Genomic DNA, 22,863 nt, shown 5'->3' with positions numbered 1-22,863 from the left:
TTGAGTTTCAATTTATTGACCCTCATCCAGTCCATTATCAGGTCCAGACACGAGTTCAGGACAGAAACCGCCTCACCTGGATTGGTGGAAAACGAGAGGTAGAGCTGAGTGTCGTCAGCATATTGCTGACTCCTCAGCCCAAACCTCCTGATGACCTCTCCCAGCGGTTTCATGTAGATGTTAAACAGCATGGGGGACAGTATCGAGCCCTGAGGAACCCCATGACATGAATGCCATGGGGCAGAGCAACTGTCCCCCAGCACCACCCTCTGGACACGGTCAGCCAGGAAGGAGCGGAACCACTGTAAAACAGTGCCCCCAACTCCCAACCCAGCCAGCCTATCCAGAAGGACACCATGGTCGATGGTGTCGAAAGCCGCTGAGAGGTCCAGGAGTATCAACAGGGTCACACTCCCCCTGTCTCTCTCCCGGCAAAGGTCATCATACAGGGCGACCAAGGCAGTCTCTGTACCAAAACCCGGCCTGAAACCCGATTGAAATGGATCCAGAAAATCCGTTTCATCCAGCAGCGCCTGGAGTTGCCCAGCCACAACCCGCTCCAACACTTTGCCCAAATAAGGGAGGTTCGCTACTGGTCGGTAGTTAGCCACCAGCCTTGGGTCCAGGTTTGGCTTTTTAAGGAGTGGTCGAATTACCGCCTCTTTCAAGGTGGTAGGGACCACTCCCTCTCTCAAAGAGGCGTTCACGGCCTCCTGGACCCAGGTGCGAACCCCCCTGGCTGATCTTCTAATTAGCCAGGATGGGCAAGGGTCGAGCGGAGTTGTGGTAGAACGGACAGATCCAAGCACCCTGTCCACATCCTCAGGTCTCAACAATTGAAACTCATCCATTAATACCTGACCAAAGCACGGTGCGCTGGACACATCCTCTGATTCTGCAGTAACTGTGGAGTCCAACCCACTGCGAATCTGAGCGATTTTTTCCTCAAAATGGATGGCAAACTCATCACAGCGAGCTGATGAGCAGTCCAGGACCTCCACCGGATTTCCCGGTTGAAGAAGATCCTGGACCACCCGAAACAGCTCGGCTGGGCGACATTCTGAGGAAGCAATACGGCTGGAGAAATATTGCCGTTTCGCCAGCCGTATTGCCACGAAATAGGCCCGATAATGGGCTCTAAGTCGTGTTCGGTCGGACTCCCAGCGAGATTTCCTCCACCTGCGCTCCAGCCATCTCCCCTCTCGCTTCATCGCCCGCAGTTCAGAAGTATACCAAGGGGCTGTCTGGGCTCGGCGAGCAGGGAGAGGGCGCTTAGGCGCAATCGTGTCAACAGCCCGGGTCATCTCCTTATTCCATAGGGTGACCTGAGCTTCGACAGGAGCGCCGACCATATCAGACGGATAATCCCCCAGAGCATTCAGGAATCCATCTGGATCCATTAGTCTCCGAGGGCGGATCATCTTAATAGATCCCCCACCCTTGCAGAGGGAAGAAGAAGCTAATAGACTAAACTTGACCAGGAAGTGGTCTGACCATGACAATGGGGTCACAACCAACCCCTCCACATCCAAACCACCATCTTCCAGTCCCGTTGAGAAAACCAGGTCCAAGGTATGGCCCTTCTCATGCGTTGGGCTGATGACACATTGAGACAGCCCCATGGTTGTCATGGTGGCCATGAAGTCCTGAGCTGCCCCAGTCAAGGGAGCCTCGGCGTGAATGTTGAAGTCCCCCAGCACCAACAGCCTGGGAGTCCTCAACACCAGGTCCGAGACTACCTCCGTCAGCTCAGGCAGGGAGACTGTTGGTACGCAGCAGGGTGGGCGGTACACCAACAGAATCCCTAACCTGTCTCGCGAGCCCAACACACAATACAGGCCCTCGAGACCTCCTCTCAAAGGGATAGGAAGCCTGGTCAAGGAGATAGAACTCCTATAGACTATAGCAACTCCCCCTCCCCGACCCTCCGAGCGACCTTGGTGCTGGACCGAGTACCCAGGTGGACACAGCTGGGAGAGGGGAACACCACCCTCCTCTCCCACCCAGGTCTCAGTAATGCACGCCAGGTCAGCCCCCTCATCCAGAATTACATCATGGATGAGGGCAGTTTTATTTTGTACTGACCTGGCGTTCATCAACAGCACCGTGTGGCTCGAGGGTTTGCTGATATGGTCACCGGATACCATCTGGTTGGGAGTAGGACTAGAAGAGGGGATAGATGTAAGATATCTAACCTCTCTTCTCCTACGCGGGCATGTTCTACCCCCACCGCCATTCCTTCCCCTACCCAGCACCACCTCAATGGCTGCCCCCTCCAACGCCCTCCCCCCTTCCTGTTCCATTAGATCCGCTGTGGGTCTCTTCTTAATTGATGGCAATTAAGAACAATTTAAAAAACATTTAAAACATATATAAAATAAAACATTTCTAAAGCCCCTTCTCTCCCCCCCACCAAGTCATGTGGCTCATGTTGAGAGGAATGAGGCAGCCAGAGCAGCAGGACCTGGTCCTGCAGACACAGAGGGGGCCGAGCAGCTCTTCTGGAAAAGAGGGCTGGCATCCAGCAGGGGCCCAACCACAGTCCACTGCCTCTCACCCAGTGGCTGTGGCCGGCCGATGGTCCCTGGCTTCCTCCTCATGCAGGCACACTGGTCTGCTCAGGTCCCAAAAGCAGCTCTGGCTAAGAGCTCTCTCTCTCCCTCGGCCAGGTGGCTGATGTTCAAAGGGGATGAGGCAGCCGGAGCAGCAGGACCTGGTCCTGCAGACACAGAGGGGGCCGAGCAGCTCTGCTGGAAAAGAGGGCTGGCATCCAGCAGGGGCCCAACCACAGTCCACTGCCTCTCACCCAGTGGCTGTGGCCGGCCGATGGTCCCTGGCTTCCTCCTCACGCAGGCACGCTGGTCTGCTCAGGTCCCAAAAGCAGCTCTGGCTAAGAGCTCTCTCTCTCCCTCGGCCAGGTGGCTGATGTTCAAAGGGGATGAGGCAGCCGGAGCAGCAGGACCTGGTCCTGCAGACACAGAGGGGGCCGAGCAGCTCTTCTGGAAAAGAGGGCTGGCATCCAGCAGGGGCCCAACCACAGTCCACTGCCTCTCAACCCAGTGGCTGTGGCCGGCCGATGGTCCCTGGCTTCCTCCTCACGCAGGCACGCTGGTCTGCTCAGGTCCCAAAAGCAGCTCTGGCTAAGAGCTCTCTCTCTCCCTCGGCCAGGTGGCTGATGTTCAAAGGGGATGAGGCAGCCGGAGCAGCAGGACCTGGTCCTGCAGACACAGAGGGGGCCGAGCAGCTCTGCTGGAAAAGAGGGCTGGCATCCAGCAGGGGCCCAACCACAGTCCACCGCCTCTCACCCAGTGGCTGTGGCCGGCCGATGGTCCCTGGCTTCCTCCTCACGCAGGCACGCTGGTCTGCTCAGGTCCCAAAAGCAGCTCTGGCTAAGAGCTCTCTCTCTCCCTCGGCCAGGTGGCTGATGTTCAAAGGGGATGAGGCAGCCGGAGCAGCAGGACCTGGTCCTGCAGACACAGAGGGGGCCGAGCAGCTCTGCTGGAAAAGAGGGCTGGCATCCAGCAGGGGCCCAACCACAGTCCACTGCCTCTCACCCAGTGGCTGTGGCCGGCCGATGGTCCCTGGCTTCCTCCTCACGCAGGCACGCTGGTCTGCTCAGGTCCCAAAAGCAGCTCTGGCTAAGAGCTCTCTCTCTCCCTCGGCCAGGTGGCTGATGTTCAAAGGGGATGAGGCAGCCGGAGCAGCAGGACCTGGTCCTGCAGACACAGAGGGGGCCGAGCAGCTCTGCTGGAAAAGAGGGCTGGCATCCAGCAGGGCCCAACCACAGTCCACCGCCTCTCACCCAGTGGCTGTGGCCGGCCGATGGTCCCTGGCTTCCTCCTCACGCAGGCACGCTGGTCTGCTCAGGTCCCAAAAGCAGCTCTGGCTAAGAGCTCTCTCTCTCCCTCGGCCAGGTGGCTGATGTTCAAAGGGGATGAGGCAGCCGGAGCAGCAGGACCTGGTCCTGCAGACACAGAGGGGGCCGAGCAGCTCTGCTGGAAAAGAGGGCTGGCATCCAGCAGGGGCCCAACCACAGTCCACTGCCTCTCACCCAGTGGCTGTGGCCGGCCGATGGTCCCTGGCTTCCTCCTCACGCAGGCACGCTGGAAGTCTATTGAGTGAATTCCAGCTGCTCCGGATGGAGTCTTTTCCCGGTGGGAGTCACTGTTCAGCGTTCTTCCGTACAGTGAAATGTGTTGTTTTTTTGCTCTCCATAGGTTCAACCTAGCCTTTCCTGGTTCCATATTTAGAGGCTGAGATGTTTGCAGAAAGCTTGATTTGAGTCATCGTCTAAAGGTTTGGATGGGTTTGGTGCTATGTTACCTTATTTCATTCATTATTTGCTAGAACTTCTCAACATACATCTGGAGGGGCAAAGCCAGCTGAATGATAGACTTTTTCAATGGCTGTAGGTTTAAGGGACGTGGTGCTGCTGTGGGCTAAACCGCAGAAGCCTGTGCTGCAGGGTCAGAAGACCAGCAGTCGTAAGATCGAATCCACGTGATGGAGTGAGCTCCCGTCGCTTGTCCCAGCTCCCGCCAATCTAGCGGTTTGAAAGCATACAAATGCAAGTAGATAGATAGGGACCACCTCGGTGGGAAGGTAACAGCGTTCCGTGTCTAAGTCGCACTGGCCATGTGACCACGGAAGATTGTCTTCGGACAAAACGCTGGCTCTATGGCTTGGAAACGGGGATGAGCACCGCCCCCTAGAGTCGGACACGACTGGACAAAAATTGTCAAGGGGAACCTTTACCTTTACCTAGGTTGCAGGCAACCAGTAATCATCCTTCATGATCCATTAAGCGCTACATCCACTTATTTGACATGAAGTGCATCAAAAGGCCAGAAGGCATGGCGGGCACGTTTCCCCCCCCCTCCAAGTTTTCTTCTTGCTCTTGGGAAAGTGGCCAATCCTCTGCATCACCTTGTGGACTTCCAGGCACTGTTGGCGAGGAGCGATATGGCAGCTCAGCCCTGAACATCAAGATGGTGAAGACTCTGGGTTTTGGCACAAAGTTCCTCATCCCCATCACCAGCGGTCTCTTGGCACCTCCTCGAAGGTGTTGTTCCTAGCAGGAAGAGGTGGCTGGACCGGAGCCTTCTGAAAAGGATATTTACTGGGTGGGAGGTTTTTTTCCCCTTGCCCCATCCTTCCTGCTAAGAGCAAAGAAGGACATATCAGCTTTCTGCAAACCAAAGTACATTTGATGCCTCTCCCTTAACACCAGGTTGACAAATAATTGCTTATCAGAAATACGGGAAGCCTCCTACTTAAAAACCACCCCACCCTGACAGCTCTTAAGCCCATTATCTCAGTGTCTCTGGCGCTGTGTTCTGGTCCTCCCACCGTTTGCCACTGATATAAATGGTGGTTGCCACTTGAGCCAGAAGAAGTTGGGAGCCAGGAGCCTATGGAGGCCTCCAAGCGCTCTTACTGATCAACAGAGATAAGGCCAAACATCACTGTTTCCCTTTGGTCCCAGCTGGCAACACTCAGGTAAAACAGGCCCAGCTCAGCACCTTTCTCAGAGCGCTCTGGATCACGATTTTCTTTTCTTTCATTACCAATCCTTTTTGTGATGTCTTTGACTCTGGCCTCCCTCCCTTCTTTCCTCCCCCACTTTCCTGTTTCCTGGACAAAGTCTTCTGCTGGTAAGACGTGGGTCCCATCTCGGCAGGTGTGGATCCGACCAAGATGTTAGCAGTGTGGTGCATCCTGTTCTTTGGTGTTTTGCTGCCCCCGTCACAGAGCCAGGTCCTCCAACCAACAGATGCTGTGGTCAGAATCAAAAAGGATGTTTTGCACAATGGTGAGTTGAAGCATGCAAAGATTGGGGGGTGGGGAAGCTGGCCTAGCCCCTACTCCTTCTTGCTGGGCTATCCAGCCAATTAATATCTTGCATAGGTTCTTCAGAGTATGCTCACCCTACTGCTGTTGACACTCTGGCTCTGGAACAGCTCAGTTGAGAGTGTGCCTCTGTTTTTTGTAGAAAAGGGGCAGGCCTTGGACTGCAGCTGTTTTTCTGCGTACATAGCACTAGACTAGACAGTTGAGGGTCTGCCTTGGAGGAAGGCAGGGCTGGCCCTGCCATGAGGCAGCTGTCCCAGTGGCCTAACTTCAGGTATCATGGAATGGAGACCATTGGCTGTTTCTGTTCACTCCTTAGGAGAGGGACTTACGGGATAGTCTGTCTCAGATTCCAAAATTAGTCACTGACCCTTGGCCAGTAGTGAAGTGGACAAGAGTAGCCTGGCCTATTTTGACCTCAAGAATTGAAAGATGCTCTTCATTTCTCTGTCCTGGGCAGGAGGGCGGCCCGAGCAGAAGGTCTTTATCTATATCTGATTAGCAATCTCTCTTTTAACCTGGGAATGCATTTGCCCAAGGTCACTGTTCGTATCACTTCCTCTGTCCTGGCTTCACGCCAGCATGTCCTGCCGTCTCACCTGGAGGCTCCTATGACCTTCCGTCTGATAGGGCAGTGCAGAATAATTTTGTATCTGCTTGTTTAGGGCACTTGTCTTCTTAAAGCCGAGGTTGTGAGGAACACCAGAAAGAGAGCCAAAGCATTGGCAGCATTCCCATGTCTCTCCCAATATTGAGTTTGCATTTATGGACCAAAGCAGCCAGCCTGTGAGCTGGCAGGCCGTTTACAGAAGAGTTCTGCCAGAGACTCACCAGGAAAAGCACCTTCTCTCTATGCTCAATAGATGTGCCTTTCTTCTGATTTCTTTTTGCAGCTGTCGCCAGTTCGATGGCCCAGAGCAATGCCCTCCAAGGCGCCATGAGAGAACTTCCCCTTGGCAACGGAGGTGGTGGTGACGGTGGTCTTCTCGGAGGCCTCCTTGGCGGTGGTGGTGGCGGCAGTGGAGGCCTCCTGGGAGGTGTTACTGGTGGCTTACTTGGGGGAGGCGGTGGAGGACTTCTCGGCGGGTTGACAGGAGGCTTGCTCGGCAGTGGAGGGCTTCTTGGGGGAGCCACAGGAGGTCTGCTGGGTGGAGGAGGAGACCGAAGAGGAGGCGCTGGTGGCGCTTACGGTGTGGGGCAGGCTGGCTCTTCCCCTCCAGGTGCTGGTGGTGGTGGTGGCCGTGGTGGCGGCCCCGGTGCTGGAGGCTTGCTGGGTCCAGGAGGTCTGCTGGGTGATGGAGGTTTGCTTGGCGTTGCAGGAATTCTTGGTGGCGGTGGCGGTCTCCTTGGCAACGGAGGCTTGCTGGGCAATGGAGGTCTACTTGGAGGAGGAGGCATCCTTGGCATCCTTGGGGAAGGAGGACTACTCAGCACGGTCCAGGGCCTCACAGGGTAAGGAAACACAGAAGGGCTCCGTCCTTGCGCCAACCCGTGATCTATGCAAAAACCCAAGCATTGAAAAGGGATCTTACAGCAAAACAGACCTTGGGAGATGGTCATTAAACCACGCAATACCAGACAAGGCCAAGCATGTGGAAGAAGTAATGCAACATGCACGCAGACCTGCCATGGACTCCATTTCATGGGCATTTACAGTCCATGACCACAGAAGGACGGCTTTCACCCCTGAGTTACACTCCCCTGGTTTAGACCTCGGATCTTGCTCCTATATATCTCCCTGGTCTGAAGCCCAGCAAAGACCAGGTTCCTGAGCATGTGAAGAGGCCCCTGTCTGCATATAAAGATAATGTATGTGCATGTATGAGAAACATATATAGGGGGAGAAAGAAGCCTCTACTTTCTGAGAAGGGGAATGATATGACCCCATTAGAAATGGCTTTTTATGCAAACATGCTGGGGGCAGGGGTCACGGGTAACTTGGCTATCATAAAAAGGGGGTTGCAACTTGAAAAAGTTTGGGAACCACTGGTCTGCAGGCTCCGATTTAGGTGAGTAGCCTGCAAAGCGACTTTCAAGGACAATGGACATTGTCCTTAACAAAGTGTTGAATCTATGAAGGGACGGAGCAGGCCCTGAGCACCAAGCACCATCACAGGATATGACCAGGGGAGGCTCTTTTGAATCTCGTCTTATATTAGTCTGCTATAAACATTTCAGACCTGTGAAGGGCAGGGATAGTCATCCCTGTATGGAAAGAATGCCCCACCCCTACGCATCGACCGCAAGGGGCTTCCTTTGCTGAGGTAGTGCTCAGCCAGGATGCCAAGCTTAACCTCATCCACGTATCAGGAGACCTTAATGGCACACGTATACATTACTGAAACAGCTACACATTACTGAAACAGCAACATCTACGTTGGCTCGGGCATGTCTTGGGAATGGCTGATGGTCAGATTCCGAAAGATCTCCTGTATGGTTGCAGGGAATTCGCCCCAGAGGGAGATCCCAGCTGCGATACAAGGAGATCTGCCAGCGGGATCTGAAGGCCTTAGGAATAGACCTCAACAGATGGGAAACTCTGACATCTGATCGTTCAGCCTGGTGGCAGGCGGTACATCACGGCCTCTCCCAATTTGAAGAGGCCAAGGCCAAGAGGCTATCCCGAAAGCAGCAAAATCAGGGAGCTGGACAGGGGACAGATTGTATTTGTGGAAGAGATGGTCACTCTGGAATTGGCCTCCTCAGCCACACTAGATGCTGTTCCAAGTTCTCCATTCAGAGCACGTGACCATAGTCTCTCAAGACTGAAGGATGCCTAATCTAAATGGCACACACCATGAGGAGTTGCAGGAGTCTTCTGGGCCCATGAGTCTTCATGGAACAGCCTTAGGGGACAGTCTCGAAGCTAGTAGGATTGGCTGCTCCCTCAGGGTACTTTACTTTTTAGGGTTATGGAAGGGACCTGTCTCTGATGATAAAAGGAACAGCCCTGCCTCTTCTCCGTGGGGCTGAGGGGGTGGGAAAGGGGAAGGGTCTTGAAGTGGCCTGGTCGGTCAGCCGTGGCACATGGGCAGGAACTGCGTTATCTTGTGTTAAGTGCTGCACTCCCCAAATAATATCTTTCCTGGTCCAGGCTGTCTGTGATATTTTCGTGACACTCTTTTAGTGGTCCAGCAAAGGCATTCACCACTGCTGGGTTGGCATTTTAGAGATGGATTCTCATTCCTTTGTCACTTTTTTTCCTGGTAACTACTACTACTACTACTACTACTACTACTACTACTACTACTACTACTACTACTACTACTACTACTACTACTAGTAGTAGTAGTAGTAGTAGTAGTAGTAGTAGTAGTAGTAGTAGTGGTAGTAGTGGTAGTGGTGGTGGTGGTGGTGGTGGTGGTGGTGGTGGTTGTAGTAGTAATTAATAATAATGATAATTAATAATAATTAATAATAATTATTCATATGCATCCTTCAGTCTCGAGAGACTATGGTAACGTGCTCTGTATGAAGGACTTGGAACAGCATCTATTCGACCCTGTATACGAAGCTGGAGTGTCCTCTCCAGAGCACAAAGCCTGGGTAAAATAATATGTAGCCATAGAATCATAGAAAAATGGATTTGGAAGGGGGTCTCTAAGGCCACTGAGTCCAACTCCCTGCTCAAGGCAGGAATCTAAATGTCTGCATTTACCCAGACCTATATAAAAGCGGCTTTCACTTTCTTCTGTGACCCAGATACAGAGCTCACCGTTGGCCTACACAGAGAAGAGTGGGCTGTCAGAGGCCCTTCAGTAGCAATCAAAATATTTCTGCCTCACCCTCCTGATCTACACCCTGCAGGGGTCCATGTCTAGGTTGTCGTTGTTGCTTCTTGTTCCTAGAAAGAGGGAGTATTCCCTTTAGGGACTCATTTCCTGCTTCTTTCTTGCAGGTTGCGAATTGTGGAGCTGACTCTTCCCAAGATAAACCTGAAGCTCTTACCTGGCATTGGGATTCACCTGGATTTATACACCAGGGTAGCACTCAATGGGAAGAGGTAAGCAGGGCATTCCGAGCCTTCTGGTGCCTCCCTATGGGCTGCAGCTCCCACATCCACCTTGGGAGGATTAACTTCACTGAAAGGGCTCTGCAGGGTGTAAGTGACGGAGCACAAATCCAGCTTGAAAGCTTGGTGAGAAAAGCTTCACCAGGCCATTCCTTTCCCTTCCGATGCAGCCTCCTCGGATTGCTGGACATCGCGGTGGAGGTGAACATCACGGCCATTGTCCGGCTGACGATGGACGGTGCCAGCTACCCCAAGCTCGTGATTGATCACTGCGACACTCTCCTTGGAGGCATTAAAATTAGACTCCTGAGAGGGTGAGCCTCATCCAACGATGTATACTCAAAAAGTTCTACTTACGTATTTGAAGATCCACAGAGATAGTGGGTTATGTTGCTATCTTGCTGGTGTGGCCACTGCACATCTTAGAAATGTGACTTGTAAAGACTGCAGTTCCCATCATCCTGAGCCTGGAGGATTCTGGGAGTTACAGTTCAAAGCAGCAACTTCCTAAAGGCCACCCGGCCCCATCAGCAAGCAAAATTCGGAGGCCTCATCCAAGTTCTTGGCCAACATTTCCTCTATTTGGAGAGCCATTTAATAGATTCTGCTGGTCACCCAGAGTCTCTCCTCCTTCAGCTTGTTGGTAATTCTTGTCTTTTCCTTTCCTTCTCAGCTTACTCCCCATTGTGGATAATTTATTAGCACGTGTTCTCAACAGACTTCTTCCTGATCTGGTAAGTGTTGGCAACTTTGATCCAGGTTATAGGGTGGGGGTTCAAGAAAGGAAATAAACAGCACCAGGACACAGAAAGGTCTCCTCCCACTTCATAACACACATCATAGAATCATGGAAAAATAGAATAATTGAGTTGGAAGGCACCTATAGGGCCATCAAGTCCTGCTCAATGCACCCATGTAGAGCAGGAAGGGAGTCTCTTCCTAAAGTCTATACGTAGCATAATGTAGCAATGACAACAACAGCAGATGAGGACAACATGGATTTTCCTCCATAGATTCAATGGGAAGAGGTAAGCAGGGCATTCCAAGCCTTCTAGTGTCTCCCTCTGGGCTGCAGCTCCCATGTCCACCTTTGGAGGATTAACTTCACCAAAAGTGCTCTGCAGGTTGGAAGTGACGGAAGAGCCTCATGGTGCAGTGGTTAAACCGCTGTACTGCAGCTAAAACTGTGCTCACGACCCATGGTTCAATCCCAGGTAGCCGGCTCAAGGTTGACTCAGCCTTCTATCCTTCTGAGGTCAGTAAAATGAGTACCCAGCTTGCTGGGCAGGGGGGCAATGTGAAGCCGGCAGAATTAACTTGTAAACTGCCCAGAGAGTGCTTGAAGCACTATGGGCAGTATATAAGCAACACACTTGTTAGATTCAAATTGGTTTGGCTGGGTGAGCACTTAGAGTAATTTTCTCTGTGTGTCACTGCTATAATATTCCTGCATTGAGCAAGGGGAGGTGTACTTGATGGCCTTATAGGCCCCTTCCAACTCAGTTATTCTATATTTCTATAATATGCTTAAGAGTTAAAGATTACCCTAAAGATTACTCAAAGTTATAATGCTTTCTTACTTTTTAGTGATGTCTTTTAGAAAGGTATTCTCTCCTTTTTGATTGTACCTTATTAGGTTATAAGCTCCTACATTTTTAGAATGCAATTAAAAACATTCTCTTTTTTAGTATTTTATTATATTTTAATGCAATAAAATATAATTTTTAAAAATATATATTATTAGAACACAATTGAGTATACTACATTATAAAAAGGTTGTTACCAAAGTACCCACACTAAGTGTTGTACATCTACATAGTCAGGTTGGGATTGTCTTTCCTAAAGTCCTAAACCAGTGATGTTAAATTATTTCTGACCCGGGGCCAAAATTACAATTTGCAAACAGTCTTGAGAGTGATTTCCAGTCATAGGAAGAGTTAAGAATATCCACCGTGTCTGAGAACTCCATATCCATCTGCAACTAAAGGGTTTGAAATTAAGCTTTGGCCCTCTGTTATTCTGGTAGAGCGAGCTCTGCCCGCTATGCATGTTCTAGGCCAAATCTCCGCTGAAGTCATTGGGAACTTGTACACTTGACCGATGCCCTTAAGAACTGTGTGTAACTGTGTTTGGATATGGAGGCCAGAAAATTTCCCTTAAATTAACTTTGATGAAGGTTAAAGGACATGGTGTCAAGATGTGAATTTTTGAATATATAGGGAGTTATAATTAAGGGAATGTAGAAAAACAGCCCGAAAAAAATATGTATGTTTTTCAAAAATAAAAGTTTAACATCAGTCTACAGTATCAAGGGCTACAGGCCTCTTAGGATGATGCTTGGGCATCAGATTTCCTGACCTGATAACAGAGAGAAAAGGAATGGCTGCTAGCACAATTGCTTTTGTTATTTTGAATATGTGTTTATTTTTCACACCTCTTCCAGCTTTGTCCTGTCCTAGACGTTGTCCTGGGTCTTGTCAATGATGAACTCGGCCTTGTGAACTGTAAGTTTTTGACCCTGGTTCTGTCTTCCTCTTCTTTGAAAACTCCTTCTTGTTTCCCTCCATGGTGGAACATTAAGGAATAGAGGGGATAGTGTGAACGGGTGGAATAAGAAAGCAGTAGGGCAGCATCACTAAAATAAACATATAAATGAGGATGAGGAGGCAACAAATTGCCCCATCAAAAAGACAGAAGGCTGTGCTAAATATGCACCAACAATGCATTGTGATGCATTATAACTAGACAACCTATTGATTAGGAGAACTTGTGGCTAATGGATTTCAGCTGAGGTCCAATGGTTTCCAGTTCCTTGGCACTCACTCCCTGGGTCTGCGGCTCAGCCAAGAGAGCTTGAAAAGATAGCCATTTACAGAGCGGTGAAAAACATTCCGGATGTCCCCTCTTCTTCTCTCCTTTCCCTATAGCTCTGGTTCCTCTGGGTCTACTGGGAAGCATCCAGTACACAGTCTCCAGCCTTCCACTGGTCACAGGCCAGTTTCTAGAGATTGACCTGAATGTAAGTCCATTTTGGTGGTGATGGGATTTGATGGCACTGTGCCGTGCCTCCTGCAGCAGCATTGACTGTCTGAACAAATGAGGAGCAGGAAATTGGCATTGCTGTCTTTGAATCATCTGAGCCAGCCTCCACCATGACTGGAACGTCTGGATAGCTCAGGGGTTGAGGTCTTTGGCTGCAGAACCAGAGGTTGGGAGTTTGATTCCCCCCTCTGTGCCTCCTTGACAGGGGCTGGACTTTGATGATCCAGAGGGTCCCTTCCAGCTGTGTAGTTCTACGATTATATATTGCATATTATTACATTGTAGCATGGGAGCAGAACTTGAACTGAGCTCCTCTAAAAAGAGCATCACAAGAGAAAGCGCTTGACTGCGCAAAGTGGCACATGACCTTTGCTGCTGTTGTTGTTGTGATGTGCCAGTGTCTCCAGTGACATATCCTTACCCTTGATGAGGATGTGCTTAATCCACAACTCTCTACTCTCCGTCTGAGCTCAGGTGCATTGTGTTCTGTTAGTCCTAACTGATAACCTCCCCCACTCCCCATCTTCAGAAGGATGAGATCAGTGATACTTCCATTCTTTATCAGATCCACCCTCGGCCCCAAATCCTTTCTTGACTAGGCTCAAGCACATGGCTGAATGTCAACTTCCTGCCGAACATTTATTGGAGTTTTGAAAATGGTTGAACTGTACAGTTGGAAGGGACCCCAAGGGTCCTCTTGTCCCACACCCTGCTGATTATGGGAAAACTGTTGGGTCCTGCAAAAGCCATCTCCCTTCCTTCTTCTAGGCGATCGTTGGGCAAGTGGCCGGTCCCCTCCTTGACTATCCGCTAGGCAAGCCGGAGGTTGTCCCCCTCCCAGCAAGAGTGCCCGTCCCTCCCTTGCCCCCGATGGCCGAAAAGAGCATCTCCCAGATGGGACTCTCTGTGAACTTCCTCCGGTCAGTCGTCGCTGTCCTGCAGAAAGATGGTGCTCTGGACATTGTCATCTCATATGGGATGGTGAGTTGGGGAAGTAAGCTCTTCTCTGGTGCCCTTGTCACCTCTGAGCCAGAACGAATAGAAGTGGGGGGGGGATCTACGATTTTTGGCACTAACAGCCTTGATTTCCAAACAGAGAAGGTCCCCTGCCCACCAGACTTCCCTTCTAAAATGGAAGCGACTATCTTCACTTCATCCCAAAACTACAGTCTCTTAACTGTTGTTCTCCAGTCGAAAGGAAAAGCCCTCTGTCTATGCTGAAAAGCTCTCCCTTTGAGTCAAGTTACCAGGAATGGAGAACTTGAGTTGCAGGAAACACGGTCAAGTTGGACTTCAATCGCACCACTAACTCAACTCATGGTGTGTTTTGTTTTCCAATGACTCAAACTCAACTTTTGACTCAGATAACACCCATCCCTCCCTCTTTTTTGTGGGGGGAGTTTTTTTTTAATAGGGACCTGGACTTGGGGTTGGTACCAAAGACTCTGACTCCAACCCAAAGACTTCCCAGGATCCCTGCAGATGACAGGCTAAGAGTTAGTGACCAAATCAACAAAACCAAGCTCTGGGTTCGAATTGGGGGAACCATTGTGCAGATGAAGCCCTCTGTATTGAGCAAATAAGAGTCAGATTGCGGATAAGAAGACATGACCCAAATCTCTGTTAATCAATGGGGTGGGTGGAGGTGTTCATTTGGTGGCAGTTAAATATTTCATACACCTTGGAAACACAGCTGCAACTGCTAACGTTTTAGGGTAAAAAAATTTCACCATAAATTGGAACTGGTTTGATGACCCATAGAACAAATAAAGAACAGAGCACTGGAATGCCCTCGTACATCTCTTGCATGTGTCTGTTTTTCTTCTTCCAGTTCCCTGAGCTTCCTCCGCTGACCACGTCCACGCTGGGAGCTCTCATTCCCGAGGTGAGCCCACGTTGCTTCATCCATGCCTAAAACTGTAGTATGTGCTGCTGTTCAAATTGACTTTGAAAGGGCACTTCGGTGTGATGAAAACTAGCGAGCAAATTTGGGAATACAAGCAGCATTCTATGAGAAAACCTGTCAAATGCATCGTGGAGTATTTCAGGAGAGCCAATTCCGATTTTTAAAAATAAGAATGAAGCTTTGAGGTCCAGGCAGTACTTCTCCTTATTCCTGCCACCAAAGGGCGACAGGAAGAGAAAATGTAACTATGGTCTGCTGGCCACCCTTGGGAGCCTAACGGTGGCTTCTTCGCCCCAGAGATAACCCCATATATGACTCTCTAGAGATAACCCCCTTCCTCTCCCTAGAAGTGAATTTGCCATATTTTGGATGCTCATGAGGTGAGGATCTTTTTCCAAAGCTGGGCACAATTCCTCTTAAGGAAAGCCTTCCCTCAGGGTCTGGCTACCTGAGTGACATTTTTCAGATGGATTATTATGCATCATTACTGTTTTGAATAAGTGTTCAGTACTGCTTGTATCTCAGAGTGGTTTTTGTTCCTTTTTAATACTTGTATATACTTTTTAAAAACTTTAATATTGTCTTCTAATGATGTAAGCTGCCTGTTTATACTCACTATTGGCTTTAAACATTGGCTTTAATGATGTAAACCACCATTGCCTACTCATTGTCTCCAGCTTTAAATATTGTCTTTCAAGAATGGGTCCCTTTTAAGGAGAAAGGCCAGGTAAAAATATTTTAAAGAAATAAACCTCTGATCACCTCTTTTTTTTTTTAAGGGAATAATCTGGGTGTCAAACAAGGAATTAAAACAAGAGATTTTTTAAAAACCCTGGTGAAATTCTCCCCCCCCCCCTACTAAAAAGCATAAAGGGGATTTTTAAAATAGAAAAATAAGTGGAGGTGTGTTGAATGCATATAAGCAGCTGCCTCCCCTCCGTGTCCAGATGTGGGCTTCTGTGGTTCTGGACTTCTGGCCTTTGTCTGCTCCTGGTTTATAGGATGCAAACGGGGACCCTGTGAAGTTTGGCCACTGGCATTCCCTCCCCTTCCTGAAATGTTCCTCCTTCGGGTAGAGTCAGGGGTTCATAGCAGTGATTCCCAAGAGGCTGCTTCTGTTTGGAGCGGCAGGTCCTGGATGGAGACTGATGCGGCTCTCCCCCTCTTCTTTCCCGGGTTGACCCACAGGTATTCCAGCTTTTCCCAGAGCCCCGGCCTCTACTGCTGAAGGTGTCAGTCCCAGAGGTGCCAACGGTGAAGCTGAAGAAGGACAAGGGCCTGATTGAACTCACGGCGATCGCGGAAGTCCTGGCCTCCAAGCCCGATGATCGCCACCAGCTTCTCTTCACCATAAACATCGTGAGTCTTCATCATCCTCAGAAACAGCTGCTGTTACAGAGCCTCCTGTTGTCCCAGAACTTCCCATTGCTTTCTTTCCCTTGACGGACCAGCTGTTTGTGAAAATCCTGCCCAATCTTTTACCTCTCCCATCTGGCTGGACAGAGATTCCACCCCCCCCCGGCCGGGCCCCCATCCTGGCCATCTTTCTCGGTGCCAGCTCAGTGCCTACCATTGGCATAGGTTCTGGGCACATAAAATCAGACATGCAGTGGCCAACTTCCATTGGAGGACATCTATCAAGGTCACTTCTTGTAATAAATTCCAGGAAGAGATTGTGCAAGCTTTGGTCAATGCACGGCGGCCCTGTTCTTGATTGGCCGTCCCAATGTGGTTTATGAAGATGGTGCCACGCTACCATCTCCGCACATCCGGGTAGACTGGACCCCGGACTTATTCTCCACAACTCTTTTTTTCAGGATGAAAGGTTTATTTCTTTGACTCCACCTGAGAAATTTTGCTGTGTTTATAGTTTAACAGATACAGCTGCTATTTCTTTAACACAGGGAAAACTCTGTAAGAGCCCTCTCGTGCATCTAATAAGAATGCAGAGTCCTCTTGGAACTGGCCCCTCTACTTCCACCTTGTATGGCATGGCGCAAGGAGACCCTGCATTCTTATTAGATGCATGAGGGGGCTGTTGCAGAGTTTTGAATTTCTGATAAAATTCTCCTTTTGATAACACAGTAGAAGTACTGTACAAAGATTCACAAATAGCTACAAGTTCTCCAGACAGTCCACCCCTTTCTCACTAACTGGCACCTTCTCAATCATACACTCTGAGACATTTGAAGATGAAAGAATAAAAAAACATTTTTATTTAGTTTCTTGAAATCACAGCTTGCTTGAATTTCAAGAATTACTTTGTTGAATTTCTTGAATGCTTTCTTTACTGCACACGTACTAGCAACTAACTGAACAGATCAACACCAAGAAACAATTGCCCCCAATGGACAAAAGAGAGGGGTAGAGAGAAGACTCACTGGAGAGACATGGGCCTCTCTTTGAATGTCAAAGGCTGGAAGGAATCATTGGTTAGCGCTGGAGAGACAGATCATCACCCCAGTCCAGAAAAATCCCTCTCGACCATGTGCAAGGCTTCAGAAAAAAAACCACAGGAGGCTGTGTAGTCCATGGGTCCTAATTAGTGGGTCCAATCATGACTGAGACTCGAGGGGAGGCAGAGGAGATGCTCCTTTGCAGGAAAGTCCAGGTAACCCACTTCTCAATTTCTCCTTTTAGGAGAGCTCTTTGTTGGCCAAGTTTTCTGTTGACGACAACAAGCTGAAAATCAGTGTCAGCCTTGAGAAGTAAGTTGGGCGCCTCTTAGGAGTTTGCGTTCACCAGAGGGAGTCAAATAGGCTGGAAAGATGAAGTGCATCCCCTTCCCTCCTCCCCCCTCCTCCCTTCTGTATGTAATCATTTATCATTTCTACTGCAAAAAGCACACATGCCTAAATTTAAAAACAATGATGCCTTCAAATTGCACGCACACGCACATACACACATATAAGGACACACACGTGTACCTGTGTGAGCGCCTGTCAGTCACAAGCACAAGAGATATCAGCCAGGCCAAAATCTTCAGGCAGCCGAGAAAAATTAAGTTAGTGGGAAGCAAAGGAACCTTTCGAGGCATCACGTTCTGTAATAAAGTTAGAAGAGCCATTCTGGACCAGGCCAAACATCCATCTAGCCCAGCCTCCTGAACCGGGAGTGCTCAGGTGGGAGTCCCAAGGAAAAGCCCGCAAGAGGGAGGTGGGTGCCTCTGCACACCTACTGTAATTCTCCTTCTGAAGCCATCTGGGACCGAAGACCCTGCTTGCCTCTTGAGGTACTAGCAAATCCCACAGTTTCGCATCAGACTCTTCTTGATGAATGCCGGGTCTCCCTGGATTAAAACTGAGCAAATGCTTGATTTAATCGTGAATATGGAAACCTAAAGGTCTGGATGGGGTGGACTGCGTTCATGTGGTGCTGGAGCACCCGGGCAGATGGAAGAGTCAGTGGAGATTTGCCGTTGGGTGTGTGTGTGCCTTTCTGCCTCCAAAGTCCCATTTTACCACAGAACTGGGGCAAGAGGTCTCGGGCCAGAGAGACAGAATGGGGATCCAGCTTGTGGAACAGCCACCGGGCTGCGTCTTCTGCTCAGACTGCACTCAGGGGACCTCACGGGCGGTCAAGGAGGGCCCCCAGGATAGGGTAAGGACATGGTCTTCAGACTGATGGGTTCTGTGTGACTCCATTTTGTTTGTTCTTCTTGCGCCCGCAGGTCCCACATCACGCTGGCTTCTTCGACCTTTGGGAAGTTTGATGTAAGAATGCGGCCTGGCTGAGCACCGGGATGGGTGGGAAGGACTGGAGGGTCTTCCTGCAGAATTGAGGCCCCTCATCTCTGAACCAAGCCAGAACATGAGGCTATCTCCCTGTCCTCCCTCTCACCCTAGAGCCAGGGAAGAAGGAGGGATGGGAGCCAAGAGGAGGCCAATCACCAAAGGAAGGCGTAGAAGGCTAGCGGAAGTCTTGGGTTTGGCTGTCTTGACCCCATGAGCGACCCTGATGGGGAACGGTCCAGTCCTGTGAGGTTCCTGACCTCCAGGACAGAGAGAGAGAGAGAGAAAAGGTGCCCCTTTTCCCCCTTGTAAAGTTCTCTTTAATGTCTGCAATTGTCTCTATGCAAAATGGCTGTCTTTTCCATTTCAGACGCACACATGCACAAACACAAACAGACACACACAGGACAAGTGCAAAAGGCCTGCCTGATTGTCTGAGAAGATCCAGACAACCCCTCTGAGGGCCCTAGTCTGGGCAACAAAGCAGCACTTCACATTATTTCATGATTTGTGTCATTTGCACCACTTTGCTTAGCGTATCCCAAAATAGTAATAATAGTAATAATCCTCATTCTTTTCTTGAGAGTGCCTCAAAGCTCCTCGATCTCTTGCAGAGATATTAAAATGTCTCTGTGCCCCTCATACGAACAGGAAGCAAAAATAGACAGACAGACAGACAGACAGACAGACAGACAGACAGACAGACAGACAGACAGACAGATAGATAGATAGATAGATAGATAGATAGATAGATAAAATAATAAAATAAAATAAAAGAGCAAACTCCTGCTGACCTTGACTTTCTGGTGTGTGAATCATTGGCTGAAATCCTCTTCCATTGCTACGTAAAAGGTGTCACTTTGGAAGGCAAATTACCTCAAGTTAAAAAAGTCTCCATAGATTATTTTTTTAATTTGGGGTACAGCAAGCCACGCGACTCATTGTGAAACCTATACCATCCACAGAGATTTCTTAACTTGAGGTATTTCACCTCCGAAACCTATGCCCTTTGTGTAGGAGTGCGACAGGATTTCAGCCTTTGTGATCCTGTCACACATGTGTTCTGAACTTCTGCTTTGCCTCATTTGCACACGGCATTCTGATGTCAGCACCTTTTTTGATGGGCTGTATTTCCTGTAAATTTATTGCGCAATTTTGTGCCGCTTATTTCATTGTGAATTTGTCACATACGATGGCTTGCTTTATATCCTTTCTGAAACCTCGGGTATGACCTGACAAGCACCAAGCGAGATTAAGAAGCGCTGTTACCACTTCTTGCAACTCTGGCTCTGAGACAAGAAAGATAAATGCTTGTCTAGTCCCTGGGGAAGCATTACACCAAACAGCAATTTTTGCCATTCACCAAGGGCAATAACGTGTCAAGGGCGATTGGCAAGCCCCACACTCATTTGAGACTGGAGAGAGCCTTAAAAGCAGGTGAAGTTCGGATCCGGGCTCTCCCCTCTCCCTCCCGCATCCCCAGATCTTGGTTGTGAGAAGACCGTTAAACCATTTTTCTCATCCATGCAGGTCTCCCTAATGGAGCCACTGGTCGGCAAGATTTTTGATGTCGCTTTCCTACCAGCCATGAACAGTAAGACTGTGCAAAATGCTTCCTTTTATTACCCCGACCTCTGTTTTCATTCCCCAAGTCAACTCCCATGACAGTTTGGAGCAGGACCCATTTAGTTTCAATCTGGGCAAGGATGGCTACCACGCAGTGGCTTCCTTCAACATCTCCCTTCCCAGATATGTCCGGCTGAATTTCCAACCACTTCTAACTGGCCATGGGCCAGGCTAGTTGGGGGCAATGGGATTTGTAGTCCAACGCAATTTGAAAGGCACGGGCCTGCTGCACAATTTGGAAAAGTGGTGCACCTCTGGCCAAGAGACCTGGCGTGGGGCGGATATAGCAGGCACCGTTTGCAGTGTTACACACACACTCTCACACACACGCACCCTTGAGATCCATGACTTGGTCCACGTGCGTTTGTGGAAAGGTTGCTTTCCTCTTCTGTAGAATTTGGTGGGAGAGGAGAGAACATGGGGCGCAGGGAACTCTCGAGACGAGAGAACTAAGCCTGCCTTCCTTCTGATTGCAGGTGTGTTGGGTGGAGGGGTCCCTCTGCCAAAGCTGCTGGGCATCGATTTCGACAACGCTGACATTGATGTCATTGAAGTAAGTGTGTAATATCCGGACGTGCCAGGAGACCTGCCCTTGCCAAGCCTTCACGCTCTGGGACGGAGGTTGGCTCAGATCAAGGGATGGGGGACTTTAAAATGATGCCTTATTTTAATGGACAAAGACGGGCGCACTGTGCTGTAGCGGCAGATGCTGTCGTGTGCATGAAATAGGCTAACACACCACTATATAGCTTTGCTCCTTCCTGGGGGGGGAAGGGGGCGGAATCCCTGAAAAATGAGTGCAAAGGAGGAAAATTCTGGCCGATGTTCAAGTCACTGAGATTAACATCTGGTTACAGTCTTGATTGGGGAGGAAGGATGCGGCGGCAGGCGTCCCGTGCAGCCCCTTCCAGAGGCCTGGATGCTTTCTGGTGGCTCTCAAGACCCTCTTGAATGTTGCTGGGAGGGAAACAAATCCCCAAAAATAATTCTCACTGTGCCCTCGTGGTTGAAAATATAAGATCCAGCGGCTTTCCAGAACCACCTCCATCTGTAGACAAAACACATCAGGCAGGGTTAGAAGAGCCGAAGGGTTAAGAGTGCCAATCTGGGGGAGCTGGAACGGTGAGCTTTTAGGGGGGCCTCATGTCCAGGGGTGCTGGGGTGATGCAAAGCTGTCGGGATTCAATCTGCAAGGAGGGTCATCCTAGCCTTCCATTCCCAGGTCCCCTTTTTTCAGAGATGCTGCTTTGGACAGATGAAGTCATAAGACGAGCAGCCCGGTGGGACGGTTAGTTTACTTACAGGGAAGGCCAGACGAAACCCCATTGTCACAGCAATAGGGACTGAAGTTTGTGTCTATCTGTGTGTGTTTTAATCCTTCCTGGTTCTTTCTGTCCCCACAGGACTTGCTTGTGTTGTCTGCTTGAGTCGAGGAGGAGAGGTGTAAGGTGAAACACAGACACACACACACACACACACTCCATCGGGGAGGAAGACTCAGGTCGAACCAAGATCCTCCAGGTTCCCCCCCCCCCAAATCAAACGGCTTCAAATCTCAACTTGTTCCTTCCCAACAAACACAAACTTGATTTTGAGCACAAGTGGATGGATGATGGGGCTTCTTTCTCACCCTTCATTCTTTGGGGTTCTGTATGCTTCTTTGTCGTTTTGTCACTTCCGAGCTGCTGGGTGCGCGCAGACCTGTGCACACAGGAATCGGCGTCTGGACGCATGCAGGGGGGGTACACCGAGCCCGCCTTTCTTTGCTTTCTCATCCTAATAAAAGTTTTTGCTTCCCACTGCATTTGGAGTGATGTGAGTCCTTTGATTCAGTTGCAAAACAAAACAGCTGGCAGTGAGGAAGAGGGAGGCAAGGAAGAAGCCCCTTCGGATGTCTTCTGGGAAGATGAGTCGTGGGCAACAGGAAACGCTGATGGCGTGGCAGACCCGACACACACACCCCCAGGTGCCGTGCCTTGGCATGCCATTGGGAGGGCCCGGCCCCTCTGAGGAAGGAGCAGGAGACAACACTCAGGGCGGCAACGAAACAAGCCAAAACACTTAGAGCAAGGCAAGCCCATCTTAGTCTTCAGGGGAGTGAAGCGGTCTCTCAGAACAGATGGGTGGCCGTGGGCTTTCGCGGGACTGCAAGAGAGGAACCCCTCCTCACACCTGGAGATCCAGCACGTGTGAGAGGGGAAAAAATATCAGGGGAACTTTTTTTTTCCACCTCCCTGCTTAGCTGTGCTTCAGAGCCTCTTAATGCCCCTCAAAATCTCTCCGAGGACCACGGTGAGTCAGAAGGAGGGATGAGCATGAAATGAACCATGAACCAAATAAATAAATAAATAATAATAATAACCTAATGAATTGGGCTGGTTCATGGTTCATTTTACAACCCAGTTGGGGGATCCCATTTTGCCAAAGTGGAACAAAACAGTGAATCCCCCCCCTCCCCGGTGTCTTCCCACGGCCCCGTCACCTGCCTGGTCCTGCAGATGTCATGGGTGCCATTCTCAGAAGCCAGAGGCCCAGCTTCCCTGCCAGGTGGGGGACGCTGCTTTTGAGCATGAACCCAGGGTGGCTGGGGTGGCCGGAGCAAGTCACACACACACACACACACACTCACACACACAGCCCACACTGGCATGAAACAGAAAAACAACCTGCAAACTGGTTTATTTTGCTGGTGATTC

General features: G+C 49.9%; 1 protein-coding gene across 1 annotated transcript; it reads left to right on the top strand.

Annotated features, from left to right (window-relative positions):
• Positions 1-5,083: 5,083 nt before the first annotated feature.
• Positions 5,084-21,969, top strand: LOC110090905 (BPI fold-containing family B member 4). Its single transcript, XM_078393139.1, has 14 exons — positions 5,084-7,302; positions 9,749-9,853; positions 10,033-10,176; positions 10,536-10,596; positions 12,306-12,366; positions 12,790-12,881; positions 13,673-13,885; positions 14,736-14,789; positions 15,999-16,169; positions 17,451-17,518; positions 18,481-18,523; positions 20,072-20,135; positions 20,644-20,720; positions 21,571-21,969. Exons 1-14 carry the CDS (start codon positions 6,758-6,760, stop codon positions 21,592-21,594), a joined length of 1,722 nt encoding a protein of 573 aa, XP_078249265.1. The 5' UTR covers positions 5,084-6,757; the 3' UTR covers positions 21,595-21,969.
• The last annotated feature ends 894 nt before the right edge of the window (positions 21,970-22,863 follow it).

The sequence above is a fragment of the Pogona vitticeps genome, chromosome 4 (genome assembly GCF_051106095.1).
Source record: "Pogona vitticeps strain Pit_001003342236 chromosome 4, PviZW2.1, whole genome shotgun sequence".
In the NCBI taxonomy this organism is placed as follows: Eukaryota; Metazoa; Chordata; class Lepidosauria; order Squamata; family Agamidae; genus Pogona; species Pogona vitticeps.
Note: the sequence above shows the minus strand (reverse complement) of the source record. Positions and strands in the feature narration are given on the sequence as shown.